The sequence below is a fragment of the Hyperolius riggenbachi genome, chromosome 5 (assembly GCF_040937935.1).
Source record: "Hyperolius riggenbachi isolate aHypRig1 chromosome 5, aHypRig1.pri, whole genome shotgun sequence".
NCBI classification, from domain to species: Eukaryota; Metazoa; Chordata; class Amphibia; order Anura; family Hyperoliidae; genus Hyperolius; species Hyperolius riggenbachi.
In genome coordinates, this window is record NC_090650.1 from 320221895 (window position 1) to 320245494 (window position 23600).

The 23600-nt window shown below is 43.8% G+C and overlaps 1 protein-coding gene across 3 annotated transcripts in view; it reads left to right on the forward strand.

The window, feature by feature from the left end:
• MIB1 (MIB E3 ubiquitin protein ligase 1) overlaps positions 1–23600 on the forward strand; it is a 163115-nt gene that overhangs the window by 33074 nt on the left and 106441 nt on the right. For all 3 annotated transcript variants that reach the window (XM_068237245.1, XM_068237243.1, XM_068237244.1), the window contains exon 3: positions 973–1102. In XM_068237245.1, coding sequence (XP_068093346.1) covers positions 973–1102 — 130 coding nt within the window. The remainder of the gene's footprint in view (positions 1–972; positions 1103–23600) is intronic.

Consider the following 23600-nt stretch of genomic DNA (forward strand, 5'->3'; position numbering starts at 1 on the left):
TCTGGCCAGGACCCGGGCCCGCTCTGTTTCTCTGCTGTGCGGTGTAGCGAGGAGAACAAGATAACACTTGTCAGTCAACTTGCTTGTGGCAGAGTCTTTGATCCTGTATGGTGTCAGGCGGACAAATTTGCAGGTCTGTGGAGTCTGAGTCAAGGAGTGAGAGCAATTTTGGGCAGTCGGAGTTGGAGTCATGATCGTGGTTTCATAAACTGAGGAGTCAAGTCGGATGATTTTTGTACAAAATCCACAGCCATGTTAAGTATCAGACCAAGGAGTCAGAGTTGAAGCCATTTTGGGTACCCGGAGTCGTGGTTTCATAAACTGAGGAGTCGGAGTTGGAGTCGGAAGATTTTTGTACCGACTCCACAGCCCTGCAGATTTGTTTGCCAGGCTTGATGGAAATGATCCTTGTCAGGGAAAACTAATGATTGAGGGCAGGCCACAAACTAACGGAGCTCTTCTCGAGGGCAGGCCACAAACTATGCACTATCGGAGTGCTTCTTTTTTCGCTTTCTCATATGCATGGGTTAATGTTAGGCACTAGGAGGAGATCATGTGAGAATGGGGGCTAGGTTAATCTGTAGTGAAATATTGGTAATACTGTATAAATTACCAATATTTTTACTAGCGGCTCCACCCAACGCCCGTGGCGACACTACACGTATGCCTAACTGGGTGTATTTGGGGTTTAATAGAGAGTACTGTACAGTTGGTGTATTACTGTATATGTAAGTGATTATTTTTCATGTCAGTATGTGGGAAATGTTTGACGAAAACGTTACAGTAATTGATCTATGTACAGAACTACCCCTGATCGCATATCTAGGGCAGTACTAATCAAATGAAGATTTGTTCTGATTCTGCTCAAATCATGGTTCATTCTTTAGGGAAGAACTTTTTATTTACAGCTATTCACCTATATGTTTGCTTGTATAAGTTTATTGATTTTTGCTTCAATTTTTTAACCCTCAGTGTGCTTTTGGAATCCCGACGCAAGTCGAAGAAGATCACAGCAAGGGGAATTTTTGCAGGCGCTAGAGTGGTGCGTGGGGTAGACTGGCAGTGGGAAGACCAAGATGGTGGCAATGGAAGAAGGGGCAAGGTGAGAAGAAGCACCTGCATTGAAAGAGTATCCATATGGCTTTCACATATAAAGTGCAGTCTCTGCCAGCAATGGATTTGTGTGATTTGTGAGATCAATTTGTAGTGTGTTCACCTCTGAGCTACTCAGCCATCATGGGAAGTATTGTATAAATTGAGCAATATGTCAATAGTGTGTGAAACCTATATACATACCAAGCAAAGCTATTTCTGCCAAGACCAGCCCTTAGTGATGTCTATCATTGCATGCAGAATAACATCTTTCCAGAAGGCAGGTGTATGCGCTGGCATTTTGTTCCGTAGAGAATAGTATTGCCATTTCATACATGTGCCATGTTGTGAGCATATACAGTGTTCTCCCCAGAATTTTTTTTCCAGCCGGGTGGCATGAAAAAGTAGCCGGGTGGCATGAAAAAGTAGCCAGGTGGGGTGAGTTGAAAATGCAGGGCAACTGTGCTTACAGCATGTGAGGAGGTGAGCCGATGATAGCCGGGTGGTCACCAAATCTAGCCGGGTGCAGCACCCGGCTAAAAGAGCCTGGGGAGAACACTGATATAATAGAACATTAAAACTGAGATTGGTGAGAGGTACTGTTTTTATTGCTTATGGTGTACAGTGCTATGAAATAGGATGACAATATTGCACTAATTAATAAACCCCAACTATACGTAAAAGGTAAACTAGGCTAAAGCAGTCCATACACATAGATTTCCACCCAATTTTCGAAAACGATCGATTCTTTTCTTAAACGGATTGATACAGAAGGTATTGATTGCTTCTACACATTTATTCCAGCAGGGAATCTATTGAAAATCGATCAAACCGCAGCATTGCACTGTTTAGTGTATTGCTGTGCTACGGGCCAATGCTCTTGACCTGCTCCCGATCGACCTAAATTTTCCATCCTGCCCAATCAATTCTGTTTGATTTTTGGTCAAACTCAATCAAAATTCAATCAATCTGACATTTTCAGGAATCGATTCCCAGCATTAAATGGGTGTATGGGCATCTTAAAGGATACCAGAGTTTAAATGTTTTGGAGAAATGGGGGGGGGGGGGGGCGCAGCGCGGCCAGCACCTGCGCACTAGAGACGACCCGGACGACTGGAAGTGGATCCCATGGGCTTTTCGGGGGGGCTGTTAGGTAAGCTGGGGGGGGGGGGGCAGAGAGAGCAACTTGGGGAGCGGTGGGCATCAGGACAGGTGTTAGTATATGCCTGCTCCCCCCTTTTCTCCAAAACGTTTGGCCTCTGGTATCCTTTAATTCTATTCCACAGCCCTGGGTTTCACCAGGTAGATTTTCACTGTATCATTACAGCACACTATTAATGTGCAGTGCAACTTTTTGGCTCCATTACAATCGCAACACAATGTGAATGGAGCCTAAGATGTGTACGGACCTTAAGGTTTTCATGGAGATGAATATAACTGACAAGTAAAAAAAATGTTCACCTTGATTAGTACAGGAAAATTTTTACTTTTTGACCACAACATTGTAAGACTGAAGCTTATAGCAGGTAAGTTGACACATTTTACACATTTGTCTATATTTATTTGTGTCCTTGTAAATGGTAGAATCACAGAGCTCTGTGTCAGGGGAGAGCTCAGGCAGTGTGGTTTTTCTTGGGAATTCACAGTACAGCTCAATAATATCTCAGAATAAATACTTCCATGCTTGTTAGGAGCTTTTTACTAGCTGGGTCACATAATGGGTTAAGGTGGCATATGGTGCGGGACTATGGAAACTACAGAGGTCTTCCAGCAGCACTGTCTGGCCGCAGAATGTTCATCCAAATGCAAATGTTGGTTCAGTAATCAGTAAGTGATTGGCCATTCCCTGACTATTTGAATGTGTGGTGGTATCTAGTATTGCATGATATGCAAACACGAAAATGAAGCCACATTTGAATTGTGATTTCATGCATTGGTCTCGCATTTCTCCTTCAGCTATGAGAAATTGGTATGTTATTTAAAACCTGGCTCTGGGCAAAACTTTTTCATGGAGAACAGATTTATAATCTCTAGCAAGTTGTTGCACTGCTCCATGCTAAGGAGTTTTCCCATTTCACCTAGTGAAATCTGCAAATGAATAAATATAAAAACCTTGACGGGTTCAAATGCTTCCCTACTCTGCAAAAGTTTTCGTTTCTGTATCTATTCCAGTTCCAGAAGATTTATGGCCCATACTCACGGGCTACAATTGTCGCCGCAACCACATGGCAACGCGCGTGTTGCGGCGACAGGTCGCCTGTGAGTATGAGGCTCGCACCCCGAACCGTCGCTCGTCACTGCTGTCACCAGGCGATTGGCGGCAGTCAATCGCACGGCGACAGTTGCCGCCGCAACTGTCGCTAGTCCGCGTGTGTATGCGGACTAGCGACAGCAACCAATAGACAATCTACGGCGCTTCTGGCGAGGGGGAGGAACGACGGCGACAGCTTCCGTTGCTGCACTAATCCCTCTTCCGCGTGTGTACGCGGAGGGACCTGACAACGAGCTGTCGCCGGCCTGTTGCGCACACGCTCCCGTGTGCTAGCGACAGGCCACAAAAGTAGCCCGTGAGTATGGGCCATTAGGCTTCTATTCCTTTCGGAGAGATTTAGGTCGTTACTTTACAGGATAGTGCGTGAGAGGAAATTCTGTTACCGTAGGTGACAATACAGCGATGAAAAGCAAAACCTTTCAGGCTCCAGTGATGTCATGTAGGTGTTTCTGAGTTATGCATGACATCTGAGGAAGTGCAGTCATCACAATGGCCCTGCCTCTAGTAGTCCCTTTTGTGAGGGGATGAGGCACATGTGCCACTCTTGTAAGGTTAGTGTTAATACTGAACCTAACCTCCCCTTTCTGCTGTTTTCTGTATCCTGTGGCTGGGGCTTAGCATGGGCCCCCGGAGCTTTGCAGTACTCAATGAGTGGTTTTGTCAGTGGAATGGGCTGGTTTGTCACTCATTTTTTAAAAATGTCCTTCTGGGAGAGAGCTGAGAAGGTGGAGCCTCATCTGTACAAAGCAAGTTGGTGCTGGGGCAGGTAAGGGTGATGTCTCCACTGAAGTTAAACATACCAATAGGTGAGCATGAACAGATTTTTAGGAACTGGGGATGGAAGCCGCCTTTCTTAGTATTTTGTGTGGGGAGGGAAAAGATTTTGCTTTTGGTTGTGGGCTTTACCAGTGCATACAGTTTAGAATAATGGATGCAAAACAAATGTGTTTAACCAGTTTTTTTCTCTCTTTCAATTTTTTGGGACTGTGAAGCTCATTATTTTCAGTGAGCGAACAGCAAACGAGGAATTGATCTATAGAGGGTGCATAGTGCATTTGTACTTCAACACTTAAGCTTACCATGATTTCCATGTGTTTTTATGCAAGTGTATCTCTGCTTTTCTACATTTTTACACTTCTTTTAAATGTTCCTTTGGTTGATGCAGTGCTCAGAATCCACGGTTTTGCAGTTTAGTTGCAGACAGACGTAGTATTTTTTGGCATTGTTCACGTCTCAGGTGCTCAGTGACCTCCTTTCTCATGGTTAGAAGCATTCCCCCTTAGCTGAGAGTGAGTGTATCCACATCATAGGACAACACTACAGCTATGACCTATATCGCAGCAACGGACAGACACCTAGGACCAGGATCTGCTTTAATTAAATAAAAAAAATGTTTTTCCAAATACTTTTAAGTACCTTGTAATTTTACAGCGTAATTGCTGTCCAGGACAAAAAGCACTAACTGCAGAAGAAATTATAACTCATATTTATTGAATAAAGAGGTCTCATGTTTCTATAAAAACGTTTAGTGTTTTTATTCCAGTTAGAGTGAAGAATATTGGCAATGCAGACGTATGTTTTTTGCTTACACAACTTGTTTCAGGATATTTGTAGATGTGGCCATACTCAATGTATTCCTTGAAATGATCAATTTTAAAGGGAACCTGAGGTGAGAGGGATATAGAGGCTGACATGTTTGTCCTTTTAAATAAAGCACATTGCCTATCTGTCCTGCTGATCCTCTACTTCTAATACTTTAATAGACACTGAACAAACATGCAGATCAGATGTCTATGACAAATCTGACCAGAATAGCTGCATTGTTCAGGTATATGATTGGCATTGTTTAAAAGGAGATAAATATGGCATCCTCTCTCTCTCACCCTTATGTGTCTTGGATTTTGTTGTTCATTTGACAGCTCGCACTCTGTTTTACATTTTATTCATCATGCTACATCTCTCATTGTAACCACCAGTTCTGTATTTTGTACCAGTGTCCATATTTGATGTATATCATTGTCTGTATCATTATGTACCCCCTTGTTTGTTTTCCTACTTTGTACAGCGCCACAGAATATGCTGGCGCTTTTTAAACCAATAATAATATGGCAACCTCTTAATGTCTCTCATCTAGGGTTCCTTTTAACTTTTTAGTCTGAGTGATCAAAAGATAAATAGTAATTTATTATTTATGTCCACGAGTCACATTCATTTAAAGGGGAACTGAAGGAAGAGGTATACGGAGGCTGCCATATTTATTTCCTTTTAATCAATACCAGTTGCCTGGCAGCTCTGCTGGTCTTTTTCTCTGCAGTAGTATCTGAATAACACCAGAAACAAGCATGCAGCTAGTTTTGTCAGATCTGACTTTGAAGTCTGAAACACCTGATCTTCTGCATGCTTGTTCAGGGGCTATGGCTAATAGTATTAGAGGCAGAGGATCAGCAGGGCTCCCAGGTAACTGGTATTGCTTAAAAGGAAATAAACAGGGCAGCCTCCATATACCTCTCTTCAGTTCCCCTTTAACCCTTTCTGGACCAGCACCCTCTGCCCCCTTAAGGACCAGAGGGTGCTGGTCCCGTAAATCGCCGCTTCCCGACGAATCGCCGCAATGATCCGCCGCTTCCGACGAACACGCCTCTCTGTCCCCGCCGCAGGCTGCTCTCTCTGCCGTCGCTATGACGGCAGAGCGCTGTGCGCCGGTCAGGACCCGCTTTCATTGGCTCCTGACCTTGTCACTCCATGTAAGCCAATGAGAGCGGCTTACATGAATGACAGGGCCAGGAGCCAATGAAAACGGCTCCTGCCCGGCTCACAATGCTCTGCCCTCATAGAGGCGGCAGGGCAGCAACGAGCGGCGGGGGCAGAGCGGACCGAGCGGCGGAGACGGGCAGGGGCGCGCGGTCAATGGGACGTAGAGTTTACGTCCGGTCAGGACCGCAGCGCCCCCTGCCCGACATAGATTCGCACTCACTCGGTCCGCAGGTAGTTAAAGAGACACTGAGCGGAAAAAAAATATGATATAATGAATTGGTTGTGTACTATGAATAATTACTAGAAGATTAGCAGCAAAGAAAATATTCTCATATTTTTATTTTCAGGTATATGGTGTTTTTTCTAACATTGCATCATTCTCTAATATGTGCAGATTACACAACACTCAGCATTCAAAATGATTCTTTCAGAGCAGTCTGTGAACTAATGACCTCTCCTCTGGCAGAGAAAAAGTAAACAGTTGAGATCATAAAAGTCAGAAGACAGCCCTCTCCACGACTTTTGAAAGTCGTAGAGCTTAATGGCTTGTTTGCATAGAGATAACTGGAGTTTCTCACCTCTTCCTGTACTGGAAACAATTAGACTGATGTATCTGATCGTAATGTTTTATTTCTTAGCTGTACTACACATACAAATCATATCATAATTTTTTTCGCTTCAGTGTCTCTTTAAAGGAGCTGTTGATTACAAGGAAAAGAAAATGTATATTTGAATGAATTATATGGTATTCTAGAATTGATCCATTGAAATATCCAGTGGTATGGTTTATGGCCACCTTTTAAAGGGAACCTGAACCGAGTAAAATTATTTAAAATAAATACAAGATGTACCTGCAAATGAAAAGTACATAATTACCTCTTCCAGCTTTGACAAGATTCAGTCAAAACTGAAATATATCCGTTGCTATCAGTTTAAAGCTGAAAGCACAACTGATGCGCAAGGTAATGTCCATGTTTCCCTATGGCTCAAGTGGGTGATATCACAGTTTAACAGTGTGCTGACTTGGCGAGCTGTTAGAGTCATTGCCAATTTTTTTTTACTGTTTTTATTGAAGACATAGCATATTGACAGTGTATAAACAGTTCAGTTAGAATCATGGTACAACATTTATGCCATATCCCCTTTTCAAAACATGGAGAAACAGGCCAGGTAGAATCAAACACTTATATGTCATTATTAGTCCTTGTCAGAAAGCATAATAAAGAGACATAAACAATGCAAACTGCATGGTTCCTGGAACAACTAGAATTCAAACTCCTGGGTCCCAAGATGTCTAGATTTTTCATCCTTCGCCTGGGGATAAGATCAAAGTTCAAAGGACTAAAAAAAGGTGGTCTCCATTAACGGCACTAAGAACACCCTTCTAGTTGCGAAACTATTTCTGGGGTCCCCATGAGTATATTATACCCACACTCGATCCCATGAACCCATGCTCCCTGGTGTTAACGTCTATTCTAGTTCAGCAGCCCTCGACCTTCTGCCCTCCGAAATATTCTGGTCAAAACTTAAAACCATAACAGAACCATCAGGCACCCTATTACACCGCCATCCCTTCCTGAACCCCCACCCCTGCTTCTGTCCACTCAACATAGCACGTTGCCATTTTTAAAATGGAGGATGGAGAATTCCATAGATCACAGTGGACAAACAGGACGCAGGAGTGGAGAAAGGCATTGAGTAGACTGCAGGGGAGGTGAGTATGGTGTGTGTATATGTGCTTATTTTGACTTTTAATTTTCAGTCCAGCTAATAGATTACTGTCATCTGAAATGTTATCTCTGAGTGACTGTTGGTGACCCTTGTACAGATTATTATTCAGATATCTGCAAAGCATCATATTAGTTGTCACAGAGTGGAGGTGGTCAGTGTGATGCTAATTTGTTCATCAGTTGATGCAAAATATGTTTGCTACTTGAAATTGCACCAATCAAAATCAACAGCTACTGCATTTGATTGGTCTAAGGCTGCGCAGTGTTCTCCCCAGGCTCTTTTAGCCGGGTGCTCCACCCGGCTAGATTTGGTGACCACCCGGCTGTCATCGGCTCACCTCCTCACCTCCTCCTATGCTGTAAGCACAGTTGCCCTGCATTTTTAACTCGCCCCACCCGGCTACTTTTTCATGCCACCCGGCTACTATTTCATGCCACCCGGCTGGAAAAAAATTCTGAGGAGAACACTCTTTTAAACAATATTTGCCTGCCTGTCCTGCTGATTTCTTTGGATGCAGTAGCGTCTAAATCACACACCTGAAGCAGGCATGCAGCTTATTGTGTCAGATTTGTGTAAAACACCTGATCTGCATATGCTTGTTCAGGCACTATGGCTAAAAGTATTAGAGGCAGAGGATCAGCCATGCAACTGTTATTGTTTAAAAGGAAATAAATATGCTAGCCTCCATATACATCTCAGTTCAGGTTCCCTTTAAAAGCAATTTTCCTCCAGATCTAGTTCTAGTGTAATTTTTCATGCCTTGGTAAACTGTTGAGCAGTTAAACATATTTAGTTCAAGCCTTAAAGAGACTCCGTAACAAAAATTGCATCCTGTTTTTTTATCATCGTACAAGTTCCAAAAGCTATTCTAATGTGTTCTGGCTTACTGCAGCACTTTGTACTATCACAGTCTCTGTAATAAATCAACTTATCTCTCTCTTGTCAGACTTGTCAGCCTGTGTCTGGAAGGCTGCCAAGTTCTTCAGTGTTGTGGTTCTGCTATGAACTCCCCCATCCAGGACCCTCTATGCACACTGCCTGTGTATTATTTAGATTAGAACAGCTTCTCTCTTCTCTCATCTTTTACAAGCTGGATAAATCGTCCTCTGAGCTGGCTGGGCTTTCACATAGTGAGGAATTACAGACAAGGGCAAAGCTGTTTGCAGGAAGAAAAGAGCAGCCTGAAACTTCAGTGCATGAGAGATGCAGGGGGAAAGAAACACACAAATGATCTCTTAAGATTCAAAAGGAAGGCTGTATACAGCCTGCTTGTGTATGGATGTATTTCCCAGAACGTCCTCCTGACAGCACCCCTCCTATGAGACTTGTCTCCCTCCCAAACTTTGGACAGGAAGCTAGAAGATACAAATTTGCATAACAGGCAGGCAGGAGTAGTATATAAAGATGTTACTCACAAAAGGTATTCAGTTGTTTTTCCTGTCCCGGACGGGACGCTTTGAGAGGTCTCCAGGTGCTACTACGTCAGGCGGCGAGTGCAGCGTGCAGCGCGGGCATAGTAAGGCTGAGCAGGGGACTCAGCTGGTCCAGCGCACAGCGTGGAGGAGGCTTCTCCTAGAGATGCGGAAGCTTTATGGCGGCAGGAGCGCGAAACCGGAAGTTCCGGGTGGAAGTGACGTCATGCGCATGCGTCCCGCATGACGAGTCAGCTGACGGCATAGCGGCAGGGGCCGCGGCGGTGTTAAGATTGACTTCAGCTGCAGGTAATTAACAGGGGTATATATATGTGAATGTTAGCCACGATCACCATTGCTGTCGGTGATCATGGAGGACGCTGTAGGCCCTTCTCCTCTGACTTCTGCGGAGTCTGGCGCTATCCCCTCTCTGGTGAGCTGTAATTTTTCAGACTTTGAGGGAGTTGATTTGTAATCATAGGTCCACCTTGTAAGGCTGACAGTCTGTCTTTATTTCTTTTTAGCCTAAAGCCCCAAAAGGTGATAAAGACAAAGACAAGGCTGTGTCTCAGCAAGGTCAAGGGGGACAATCTTCTGGTAGAACTGAGAAACGCTGTGTTATGTGCAACTCTCGCTTCTATTCTTCCTCTACGAAGAAACTGTGCCAGTCTTGTAGAGAGAAGGTGGTAAAGGAGGAATCCCCAGTGGTATTTAAGGACTTGATGGGATGGATGCGGTCTGAGATGGCCTCGGCCATTAAAGAGATAAAGGATTCAGCAATGGCGGAATCTACAGTTCCTTCTACTTCTGCTGCTGATACTGTGCCTGCTCCCTTACCAGCCCCGATGATTGAGGGGCACAGTCAGTTAGAGGCTTCACCTCATCAAGTTGCAGCTAAACGTAAAAGAAAGGATAATGAATCAGGGGATTCAGATTTATCTGGAGAGGAAGGAGAGATTTCATCTTTGGAGGAGATTTCTGGGGAGGAGGAGGAAAACCCAGAGGTTACTCAGAAGTTTGCTTTCGCACCCAACTTAATGAAAGACTTGTTGTCGGCAATGCAAAATACTATGGGGATAACAGTGGAGCGGAAATCTTTGACCCCCTTGGATCAGATGTACGTGAGTTTGGCGGAACCCCAGAATTGTTTCATCCCAGTCCATTCCTCTCTAAAGTCAATGATTGGGAAGGAGTGGGATGACCCTGAAAGGAGGGCATTTTGGCCCAAGTCTCTTTCTCGTCGTTATCCTTTCAGTCCGGAAGATCAAAAATTCTGGGGTCCGGTTCCCAAACTGGACCCGTCGTTTTCAAGGGTGTCGAGAAAATCCGATTTGCAGTTTGAGAACTTTGGGAATTTAAAAGACCCCATTGATAAAAAGATGGACAATCTGTTGCGTAGAGCTTGGGAGTCAGCATCTTTAACATTTAAACCAGCAGTGGCATCCACGGCAGTGGGACGATCCCTTAAAGCTTGGCTCACGCAGACTCAGTCTAAGATAGCTTCGGGGGTGCCCAGAGAAGAAATTTTAGAGGACTTTCCAGATTTGTTTAACGCTACTAATTACTTAACTGATGCAGCGGATGATACGGTTAAATTAACGGCCAGAACAACTGCCCTTGTCAACTCGGCAAGGAGAGGTATATGGGTAAAAACATGGCAGGGGGACAATTCGTCTCGCTCCAAGTTGTGTGGTTTGCCTTGTGAAGGTGAACTGTTATTTGGTTCAAAGCTAGACCAGACGCTAGAGAGAACCTCAGATTATAAGAAAAATTTTCCGACCAAAAAGAGAGCTTTTCAGTACAGGGGCCCAGCTCGCAGCGGCAACAAGGAACCTGAGGCAAAGATCCCACCTAAAAAGAAGTGGATTCCAAATAGAAACCAAAAAGGGAAGGCTCTTTTTCCCCGGTCCAACCAACCCAATAAGCAATGACGCCAGTATTCCAGTAGGGGGAAGGCTTTCCCACTACTACGAAACATGGTGCCAGCGGTTCACAAGTCGGTGGCTCTTGAAAATAGTGTTGGAAGGTTACAAGATAGAATTCGAGTACCCCCCACCCCTGCAGTATGTGGTAACTCCACAGCCAAAATCACCAGACCAAAGGAAGGCATTACAGGAGGAGGTTGCTTCCCTTCTGGAAAAAAGAGTGATCCGAGAGGTACCATCCTGCCAGAGAGGCCAAGGGTTCTACTCACCAGTTTTTCTGATAGAAATTTAAAGGGGTTGAACAGGGCCGTAAAATACAGGAAGTTTCGAATGGACAATGTGAAGTCTGTAATAACCCTGTTGCAAAAAGACTGTTTTCTAGCTTCTCTGGACCTCAAAGATGCCTACCTGCATGTACCAGTTCATCTAGAGTCCCAGCAATTCCTAAGATTTGCAATTCACCTACAAGAAGAGGTAAGACATTTCCAATTTAATGTGTTACCTTTTGGGCTAGCTTCATCACCTTGGCTGTTCACAAAGGTGATGGCAGAAGTTTTGGCAGTCTTGAGGTGTAGGTCCATTAACATCATTGCTTACCTAGATGATTTATTGATTTGGGGTAATTCTTTACAGTCTGTAAGTGATCAGGTTAAGATATGCATTGATAGTCTAGAGTCTTTAGGCTGGTTAATTAACTGGTCAAAATCGGCGCTAATACCCAGCCAATCTATGGAATATCTGGGGTTTATTTTTTCCTCCCGCCAGCAAAGAGTATTTCTCCCGGAAAGAAAAGTTTCGGCAGTACTTAATTCTGTTCTTTCTTTTCAGAAATCAAGGTCCATCAGTATAAGAAAAGCCATGGCACTTCTCGGTCTGTTAAGCTCAGTCTTCCCTGCAGTACAATGGGGTCAATTCCATGCCAGGAACCTGCAGTTGTGGATACTAAGGAGCTGGAACAGGAACATTTCAGCACTAGAAAGGAAGATTCTGATCCCATACGGTGTGAAAGTGTCGTTAAACTGGTGGCAGGAACTGTCTCACCTATCGGAAGGCTGCATGTGGTTTTTTCCAGTACAAAGAATCATAACGACGGATGCCAGTACGTGGGGGTGGGGCGCTCACATGGACTCTCTACCAGCACAAGGGCAGTGGTCCAGGGCTATGGCAATAAGATCCTCCAACAGCAGAGAACTGGAAGCAGTATGGAGAAGCCTTCAATTCTTCAAGGATCAAATCAATCAGTGTCATGTCCTGATCAGGTCCGACAACAGCAGTGTAGTGGCTTACCTGAATCATCAGGGAGGAACAAGAAGTCGTCGGTTGTGGTCTCAGACAGCAAGGATTCTGCATTGGGCAGAGAGCAACTTAACATCCGTCAGAGCAGTTCATTTGAAGGGGACTTGCAATGTTGTGGCAGACTATCTCAGCAGGTCAGCGATATTACAAGACGAATGGTCTCTGAATCCAGAAGTATTTGTTCAGATCAGCCAGGCATGGGGCACCCCTGCAGTAGACTTATTCGCAAGGAGACAAAATTCAAAGTGTCTAAAGTTTTGCTCCCTGTATCCAAAGGACAATCCGTGGGAAATAGACGCTTTCTCGATAGAGTGGCGGTTGAACCTGATGTATGCATTTCCCCCAATACCTCTGATATCAAGGGTTCTGAACAAGATTATGCAGGACAGAGCACAAGTAATTCTCATAGTACCTTTTTGGCCGAAAAGACCGTGGTTTGCTCTGTTACAGAATTTAGCGATGTGTCAACCAATAATGTTACCAGTCAGAACAGATTTGTTGTCGCAGGGCCCAGTTCTTCACCCGGACTTCAAGCGTCTTCACCTTTCAGCATGGAGATTGAGTGGGGAATCCTGAAATCAAAGGGGTTTTCGGATAAACTTTCTGAAACGTTAATACAATCCCGCAAGAAGGTGACGAGGCAGATTTATCAGAAGACATGGAAAATTTACTGTGAATGGTGTACAAGGAAAGAGAAGGATTCTAGACTTTCCGCCTCAGCTCTGGAATTTCTTCAGGATGGATTTCAGATGGGGTTAAGTTCCAGCACTCTTAAAGTTCAGACAGCAGCTTTGAGTGTATATTTAGAGAGAAGATTAGCTCAGGAGGAGTTTTTTCTTCGTTTTTTTCAGGGAATTAAACGTCTCAGGCCTGTGGTGATATCTAAGGTGCCCCCTTGGGACTTGAATGTGGTGTTACAGAGTCTTTGTGAACATCCCTTTGAGCCTCTGGATCAGATTCCAGATAAATTTCTGACGTTGAAAACGGCCTTTCTTCTGGCAATCACCACAGCCAGGAGAGTCAGCGAACTTCAGGCCTTATCCATTAAGCCACCTTATTGTACCATCTCGGAGGATAGGATTACTCTACGTCCAGACTTTGCATTCCTTCCTAAAGTGACTTCAAAGTTTCATCGATCTCAGGAGATCTTTCTGCCATCATTCTGTGATAAACCAACTAATGAAAAGGAGAGGAAGCTTCATTGTTTGGATGTTAGAAGGTGTATCCTTCATTATCTTGAAAGGACTGCATCTTGGAGAAGATCAGATGCCTTGTTGGTGCTGTTTGCGGGGAAATTCAAGGGGAGGCAAGCCTCTAAGACATCAATTGCAAGATGGATCAGACAAACTATCACCGCGGCTTATCAGACTCAAGGGAGGCCTTTACCGACCTCAGTTAAAGCTCACTCCACAAGAAGTGTATCAACATCTTGGGCAGAGAGGGCAGGCGCCTCGATAGAGCAGATTTGCAGAGCGGCCACCTGGTCCAGCCAAAATACGTTTGTCAAACATTATAGACTAAACTTATTAGCCAATACTGATCTAGCATTCGGAAGAAAGGTGTTGCAGGCAGTAGTCCCTCCCTAACTTATAATGTTCTTGTTTATCGTCTCATAGGAGGGGTGCTGTCAGGAGGACGTTCTGGGAAAGCCAAGCTTACCTCGGGTAATGTCTTTTCCAGTAGTCCGAGTGACAGCACCCCTCCGGCCCACCCTAATAAAGGGCATAATTAAATTAATCGTTTCAGCAGCATTTGGTGTCCGTGTCTTTTTTTATAACTGAATACCTTTTGTGAGTAACATCTTTATATACTACTCCTGCCTGCCTGTTATGCAAATTTGTATCTTCTAGCTTCCTGTCCAAAGTTTGGGAGGGAGACAAGTCTCATAGGAGGGGTGCTGTCACTCGGACTACTGGAAAAGACATTACCCGAGGTAAGCTTGGCTTTTCTATGTGTGGACATACTGTACATCAACCTACTTCCTGTTTTGGTGGCCATTTTGTTTGTTTATAAACAAACTTTTTAAAACTGTTTTTAACCACTTTTAATGCGGCGGGGAGCGGCGAAATTGTGACAGAGGGTAATAGATGTCCCCTAACGCACTGGTATGTTTACTTTTGTGTGATTTTAACAATACAGATTCTCTTTAAGAGCAGGAACTACAGACATCTTGGTGAACTTTTTGCAGTTAAATGTAGGTTCATAGATTCACATATTTAGTATATAAACCAACCTCCTTTTGTATTTGTAATTGAAAGGGTACCTGTAGTGATATTTTAAAATAGAAGTTGGCCGTAAGCAGGGCGTGGAGTCGGAGTTGTGGAGTCTGAGCAATTTTGGGTGCCTGGAGTCGGAGTCGGAAAAAAATGCACGGACTCCGACTCCTAATGAATTTAAACTGTAATTAAAATAGAAAATATGATAAAATGTTCTATTTCTCAGATAATAGTCATTAATAATTTATAGATACAGTAATAGCTGTGCTTGGTCCACAAAAATGAAATAAACCAATCAAAATTAGTTGTGCTGCTTCAATAAAGCAGTCCCCGTATTTTTAAAGTCAGATATACACATCTGATTGTGACTGTATATATGATGTGTACACAGGAATCTCTTATATATATATACTAAATAACATCTATGCTGTAAGACTAAAGCCTGACGTGTAGCCGTGTCACTAATAGAGATGGTCAATGAGATGGAAATAATTCTGCGTTGATGCTGATTTATGCAAATGTATGCACACTCTTTGTTCATTAAATGAAATAATTTGATATGTTAAAATTTGGTTTGGTGACTACGAATTAAATGGTACCTGAGAAAGATGAAAAGAAAAATTTTCGAGATACCTGGGGCTTCTTCCAGCCCCCTTCAGGCTAATCAGTCCCTCGCTGTCCGCCTCCACCACCTGGATCTTCTGCTATGAGTCCCGGTAATTCAGCCAGTCAGCGCAGTCCGGCCGCATGCCGCTTCCACAGCCAGGAGCGTTCTGCACCTGTGCAATAGTGCTGTGCAGGTGTAGTACGCTCCCGGCGGCGGAGTGTGTGCATGCGCACTACGCCAGACTGGTTCAAGTACCTGGACTCATAGCAGAAGATCCAGGTGGCGGAGGAGGACAGCGAGGGACTGATTAGCCTGAAGGGGGCTGGAGGAAGCCCCAGGTATGTATAAAACTTTAATTTCATTTGTCTCAGGTTTACATTGTTACACAATAGTACTATACTCTACATATGCACTCCCCACAGAGCTGCAGGGAATCCACTGAGAATGTTGTGCACATTGAACAGAGAGGTGTTGTCTATCACCAATAAACCTGGTTCAGATTGTGCATTAAGAATGTGTAATAGAGGAAGAATCTCCTTATTCCCCTGCAGAGTACCTGCACATCACTCTTACATGTACCCACAGTTACATTGCCTAGGGCCTGTTAGATGCTTTGTTCCGGTCTGTACCTTTTACAAGTACTCTTTCCAAGGACTAGTTTTAGTCTAAAGGGAATAAATATAGTAGTCTACATATCCTTCTCACTTCAGTTGTCTTGTAAAATTCCTAAGCGTTGGCAGTTAAGAGACGAATTTCACATTACATACGGTTTATCAACAAAATTGTAATATGCAAATTAGAGGAGTCTGAGTCGGTGGAATCCTAAACTGAGGAGTCGGAGTCGGTGGATTTTTGGACCGACTCCACAGCCCTGGCGGTAAGAATGATCTTAAGGAGGCCCTGTCAGAACAAGCCTCACAAGCCCCAGTGTGTCCCTCAACTGAAATGAAAATTTGTATTCGGACCTAATTGTACTTCCAACTAGCTGAAGACCCGACGTTGCTTGGGTACCCCAGTTACCCAATGACCGACTGTACCAGGTTTGAGGCCTCTGGCATTAACAGTGTAAGAATGGCAGAAATTCAAATATTCCCCTTGAAAATCAGTAAGTGGATTTTGATTGGCTGTTGTTGCCTCCATCCACTTTGCTGCTTATTAATCTTAGTCATCCAGTGACCAATTGTGCAAAGTTTGAGAACTCTGCGGCATTAACAGTATAAGAGTGGCTACAGTTTACATTGTAAAAATGTGGTGGTTGTTTGCTCTGCACACTCTAACTGTGACACACAGTTACTCAATGACCAAGTTTGTGAGCTTTGGGGTCCTTGGCATCAATAATGTGAAAAAGGAGCAGTTTATCAATCAAAAAAAAAAAATCTAGCTTTTTTGTGGCCTCACCCCTTTTCTGAATTTTAACCCCAGTCACCCAATGACGGACTGTAGCAGTTTTGAGTCCTCTGCCATTAAAAGTGTAACAGAGGCAGCAATTTAAATATTCCCCTAAAAATCAGCAGATGAATTTTGATTAGCTATTGTAGGCTTCACCCACTTTCCTGAATATTAATCCGTCACCCAGTGCCCAACGGTGCCTATGTTTGAGAACCCTACCATAAACAGTCTGATTGGCTGCAGTTTACATTATCCACAAGGAAAAAGGAAAGTCCCAAAGCTCAACCGTGTCAATGATTTCAGTACCAGGGAGTCAACCAGTCAGCACCTGGATCCATCAAGGTGCAAATCCATTAGACCAACATAGAAAGAAAGACTGGGTCTCCACCTGGAATTAATGCAATTGTAGCAAAGTGATTTTATTCCATAGCCAAAAAAAAAAAAAAAAAAAAAAAAGCACACAACGTTTCGGCTCAAGGCCTTTGTCAAGTGTTACCAAATACAAAATACATCCACATATATATAGCAGCATAAAAAAGACACACCCAACAAAAGTGGGTGGGCACAACAGCTTAAAGGAGAAGATGGCCAATAATTTAAAGTGACAGTACAATATATTAAATTTGTTACAAAAAACACCTTAAATTAAAATCATCATTAAGTCCATTGGGAGCAAGAGTACTTAGCTTATCAATCCATCTGCTTTCACGTCTTAAAAGGGCAGTCTGTGAATCAACATTGGCAGCCACGAAGACTTTTTCCAGAACGCACCATCGCAGATCGCTCACGGTATGATCACACTCATAAAAATGTTTACCTATAGGAGAATCGATTTTTTTTGTCAGGATCATCAATATATTTCCTATAGAGTCTAATATTACTGCGATGCTCATTAATGCGTACACGTACTTCCCGTGAGGTCTGCCCCACATAACCTATACCACAAGGGCATTTCAGGAAATATACCACATTAGTTGTCACACAGGAGAATTTTCCATTCACTTTAATTTTTATTCCTTTCATAGGATGGCAAACATAGTCCCCTTTGATAATACTGGAGCAGTTCTGACAGCTGAGACACGGAAACGTTCCCAGCTTTTTTGGTAAAAAGGTTTGTCTTGTTGGAGCACTATGTTTCACATCAGCCCTTACCAGCATATCTTTGATACTCTTGCCCTTTCTATATACAAAAGAGGGAGGGGTGGAAAATACCTTAGACAACACTGGGTCTGCTTGTATAAGATTCCAGTTGTTCAATATACTCCTTTTGACTAGTCTAGCATGTGTGTCAAAGGTCGAGATAAACTGTACCCCCCTGTTACATTGGCGACTAGACTTCTTTTGTCTCAGTTCCATCCTATCCATCTTAGCAACTACGGATGCTGTTTGTTCTACTTCCTCTCTTTTGTAACCTCTCTCTGTAAAGTTCGAGATAAGTCTATCCGCTTGTTTAAAATACGCCTCATCTGTAGAAGTGATGCGTCTAGCACGGATGAACTGACTTTTAGGGAGTCCTCTAATCAGGGAGCGTGGATGACAGCTATTAGCTAATAGGGCATTATTTCTGTCTGTGCTTTTTCTATATAGATCGGTGTGTAATGCTCCTTCATTCAAATGTATGTCCACATCAAGAAAGTGTAAATTATTTTCATGAAACTCCAAGGTGAATTTGATGGAACTGTGGCAGGTGTTTAATACTTCCACAAATGCCCTCAAATCGTCTTCCGGCCCCGTCCAGCAAAAGAACAAATCATCAATGTAGCGGCAGTATGCAAGGCCCCATTTTTTAAAAAAATCATTCTCAATGATAAATTTCATTTCAAAATCTCCCATAAAAATATTAGCCAGTGTGGGAGCATAAGGGTCCCCCATTGGTACTCCCCTTACCTGTAGAAAAAAATCATTCTGCACCCTGAAATAATTGGACCTCAAACACATATCCAGTAGGTCCATGATGAAGGATGGGCTAAAAGCAGGGTTCACCCTGCACAGCAGTGACTTCTTGATAGACTCCATAGCCTCAATATGAGGTATATTCGTGTACAGACTTACTATGTCCAAGCTTACCAAATATTTCACATTCAACCCCGTCAGAAAGTTCAAAAACTCAGTAGTGTCCCGCAGACACTGGGGAATGTCTTTAACAATGGGTTGGAGTACACTGTCAATATAGATGCCTAGTGGCTCCAGCAAAGAATCTGATGCTGATAATATAGGTCTGCCAGGGGGATGGGTAGGATTTTTGTGCACTTTAGGTAAAGTATACAGCACTGGTATCCTATAGTGTTCCTTGATCAATGCACATTTTAGACTGCTCGAGATCAGTCCCGTCTCATGGGCATTCCCCACTAATTCTTTAATGTCAGCCTTAATTCGTAAAGACGGATCATTCTGTAGAGGAATATAAGTCCCTGTATCCCCCACCTGTCTATGTAGTTCCTGAATGTAACTGTTAGTGTCCTGTACCACCAGGGCTCCCCCTTTGTCAGCTTTTTTAAATATGACATTAGCATCGCTCTGCAGTTGTTTCAAAGCATTTCTCTCCTTTAAAGTAACATTATGGGCCGTCTTATATTTGTTCAATTCCCAATGTGTCTCTAATTCATGCAACACTGTCTGTTCAAATACATCTAAGGTAGCATTAGTGATGGGAGCCTCTGACTTACTAGTTGGTTTTAACCTCAGGGGAATGTCATCATCTCCGTCAATGCCTAAACGATTAAGGCTATTGACAGGTTCTCTTAGCTGATGCCACAAGCGCCATTTCATTTTGCGCATAAATTTGTACATGTCCACCTTCACATCAAACAGTTCCTGGTGGAAACTGGGGACAAAACTAAGCCCACGCTCAAGAACAGTTCTTTCTGCGGGATTGAATGCCTTTCCAGACACATTAATGATCAACGTTTGATCATCAGTGGGTGAGGTCTCTGTGGCATGACCTATATTCTCATAGAGTGGACAGGTTCCCTCAGTAGCATTGGTGGCAGCGGTACTCACATATCCTGCAGGTGGCCGTCGGATCACTGTACTCAGCGTTGGCGGCGATTCTGGCTCCTTGTGATCCTTCCCTGAGTGGGTGAGGGCGGTGGGCGTTGTGCTCTGTACCGGTTCCTGTTCTGTTGCGGCCCCCTCGCCGTCGGCTCCCTGGAGCTCAGCGCTGTCATGCGCACTCCGCCTCTGTCTCCTCCGCCTGTGTCTACGGAGGCCCCTGTGGGAAAAAAACGCTGTCTAGCGTCCTCTTGCTGTTCCACCTCAGATTCCGAGTCTCCGGGCCGACTCTGCGGACGTGGATGTAATCCAGCGAACCCCCTTCTCACTCTACGCTGTGCACGTCTGATAAGGCTCCATGTATAGACTTGATTAGTGGCATAATCTTGTGCATCCCTTTGGAATTTCTGTTTCTTAATTTTTAAGGTGAGTTCCTTTGTCTCTTTAATTAGATCATCCAACTTAACCTTAAAATGAGCATATGTGTCAGTCTCCTTATGCATTAGTTCACTCTTCAGTCGATCAATCTCCGATCTGATCTCGCTCAATTTCGGGTGAACATGTTGGACAGTGAGGTACATTAAGTCCATAGAACATTTGTTCAATATACCTTGCCATTTTTTAAGGAATTCCTGGTCATCTTTACAGAAGATAGGAGTTAGGGTGATCCTCAATCCCCTAGGAATACGTTCCACTCGCAGATACTCCGTGAGTGTGGATACATGTAAAGACAGGTTCAGTTCTTTCAGCGCCAGATCTTCTATTTGTTTCTTAAGACTCTCGACGGGGTCTGAATCCTCAGATGTGAAAGTGTAACGGACCGATCCTCCCAGCGCTAAGATGGCCAATCTCTCCTCGTCAGAAAAGCTATGGTAATCGATATGAGAATTAGTATCTGTGGTCACTTCCTCTAGTGACATGATTGTATCAAGCGTAGATCCTCGTAGACCAGGAGCTTCCAGGACAATGGATCCAATCGCAATCCACAAGGAAAAAGGAATTCCCAAAGCTCAACCGTGTCAATGATTTCAGTACCAGGGAGTCAACCAGTCAGCACCTGGATCCATCAAGGTGCAAATCCATTAGACCAACATTAGACGTGCTAATGCATAAGGAGACTGACACATATGCTCATTTTAAGGTTAAGTTGGATGATCTAATTAAAGAGACAAAGGAACTCACCTTAAAAATTAAGAAACAGAAATTCCAAAGGGATGCACAAGATTATGCCACTAATCAAGTCTATACATGGAGCCTTATCAGACGTGCACAGCGTAGAGTGAGAAGGGGGTTCGCTGGATTACATCCACGTCCGCAGAGTCGGCCCGGAGACTCGGAATCTGAGGTGGAACAGCAAGAGGACGCTAGACAGCGTTTTTTTCCCACAGGGGCCTCCGTAGACACAGGCGGAGGAGACAGAGGCGGAGTGCGCATGACAGCGCTGAGCTCCAGGGAGCCGACGGCGAGGGGGCCGCAACAGAACAGGAACCGGTACAGAGCACAACGCCCACCGCCCTCACCCACTCAGGGAAGGATCACAAGGAGCCAGAATCGCCGCCAACGCTGAGTACAGTGATCCGACGGCCACCTGCAGGATATGTGAGTACCGCTGCCACCAATGCTACTGAGGGAACCTGTCCACTCTATGAGAATATAGGTCATGCCACAGAGACCTCACCCACTGATGATCAAACGTTGATCATTAATGTGTCTGGAAAGGCATTCAATCCCGCAGAAAGAACTGTTCTTGAGCGTGGGCTTAGTTTTGTCCCCAGTTTCCACCAGGAACTGTTTGATGTGAAGGTGGACATGTACAAATTTATGCGCAAAATGAAATGGCGCTTGTGGCATCAGCTAAGAGAACCTGTCAATAGCCTTAATCGTTTAGGCATTGACGGAGATGATGACATTCCCCTGAGGTTAAAACCAACTAGTAAGTCAGAGGCTCCCATCACTAATGCTACCTTAGATGTATTTGAACAGACAGTGTTGCATGAATTAGAGACACATTGGGAATTGAACAAATATAAGACGGCCCATAATGTTACTTTAAAGGAGAGAAATGCTTTGAAACAACTGCAGAGCGATGCTAATGTCATATTTAAAAAAGCTGACAAAGGGGGAGCCCTGGTGGTACAGGACACTAACAGTTACATTCAGGAACTACATAGACAGGTGGGGGATACAGGGACTTATATTCCTCTACAGAATGATCCGTCTTTACGAATTAAGGCTGACATTAAAGAATTAGTGGGGAATGCCCATGAGACGGGACTGATCTCGAGCAGTCTAAAATGTGCATTGATCAAGGAACACTATAGGATACCAGTGCTGTATACTTTACCTAAAGTGCACAAAAATCCTACCCATCCCCCTGGCAGACCTATATTATCAGCATCAGATTCTTTGCTGGAGCCACTAGGCATCTATATTGACAGTGTACTCCAACCCATTGTTAAAGACATTCCCCAGTGTCTGCGGGACACTACTGAGTTTTTGAACTTTCTGACGGGGTTGAATGTGAAATATTTGGTAAGCTTGGACATAGTAAGTCTGTACACGAATATACCTCATATTGAGGCTATGGAGTCTATCAAGAAGTCACTGCTGTGCAGGGTGAACCCTGCTTTTAGCCCATCCTTCATCATGGACCTACTGGATATGTGTTTGAGGTCCAATTATTTCAGGGTGCAGAATGATTTTTTTCTACAGGTAAGGGGAGTACCAATGGGGGCCCCTTATGCTCCCACACTGGCTAATATTTTTATGGGAGATTTTGAAATGAAATTTATCATTGAGAATGATTTTTTTAAAAAATGGGGCCTTGCATACTGCCGCTACATTGATGATTTGTTCTTTTGCTGGACGGGGCCGGAAGACGATTTGAGGGCATTTGTGGAAGTATTAAACACCTGCCACAGTTCCATCAAATTCACCTTGGAGTTTCATGAAAATAATTTACACTTTCTTGATGTGGACATACATTTGAATGAAGGAGCATTACACACCGATCTATATAGAAAAAGCACAGACAGAAATAATGCCCTATTAGCTAATAGCTGTCATCCACGCTCCCTGATTAGAGGACTCCCTAAAAGTCAGTTCATCCGTGCTAGACGCATCACTTCTACAGATGAGGCGTATTTTAAACTAGCGGATAGACTTATCTCGAACTTTACAGAGAGAGGTTACAAAAGAGAGGAAGTAGAACAAACAGCATCCGTAGTTGCTAAGATGGATAGGATGGAACTGAGACAAAAGAAGTCTAGTCGCCAATGTAACAGGGGGGTACAGTTTATCTCGACCTTTGACACACATGCTAGACTAGTCAAAAGGAGTATATTGAACAACTGGAATCTTATACAAGCAGACCCAGTGTTGTCTAAGGTATTTTCCACCCCTCCCTCTTTTGTATATAGAAAGGGCAAGAGTATCAAAGATATGCTGGTAAGGGCTGATGTGAAACATAGTGCTCCAGCAAGACAAACCTTTTTACCAAAAAAGCTGGGAACGTTTCCGTGTCTCAGCTGTCAGAACTGCTCCAGTATTATCAAAGGGGACTATGTTTGCCATCCTATGAAAGGAATAAAAATTAAAGTGAATGGAAAATTCTCCTGTGTGACAACTAATGTGGTATATTTCCTGAAATGCCCTTGTGGTATAGGTTATGTGGGGCAGACCTCACGGGAAGTACGTGTACGCATTAATGAGCATCGCAGTAATATTAGACTCTATAGGAAATATATTGATGATCCTGACAAAAAAATCGATTCTCCTATAGGTAAACATTTTTATGAGTGTGATCATACCGTGAGCGATCTGCGATGGTGCGTTCTGGAAAAAGTCTTCGTGGCTGCCAATGTTGATTCACAGACTGCCCTTTTAAGACGTGAAAGCAGATGGATTGATAAGCTA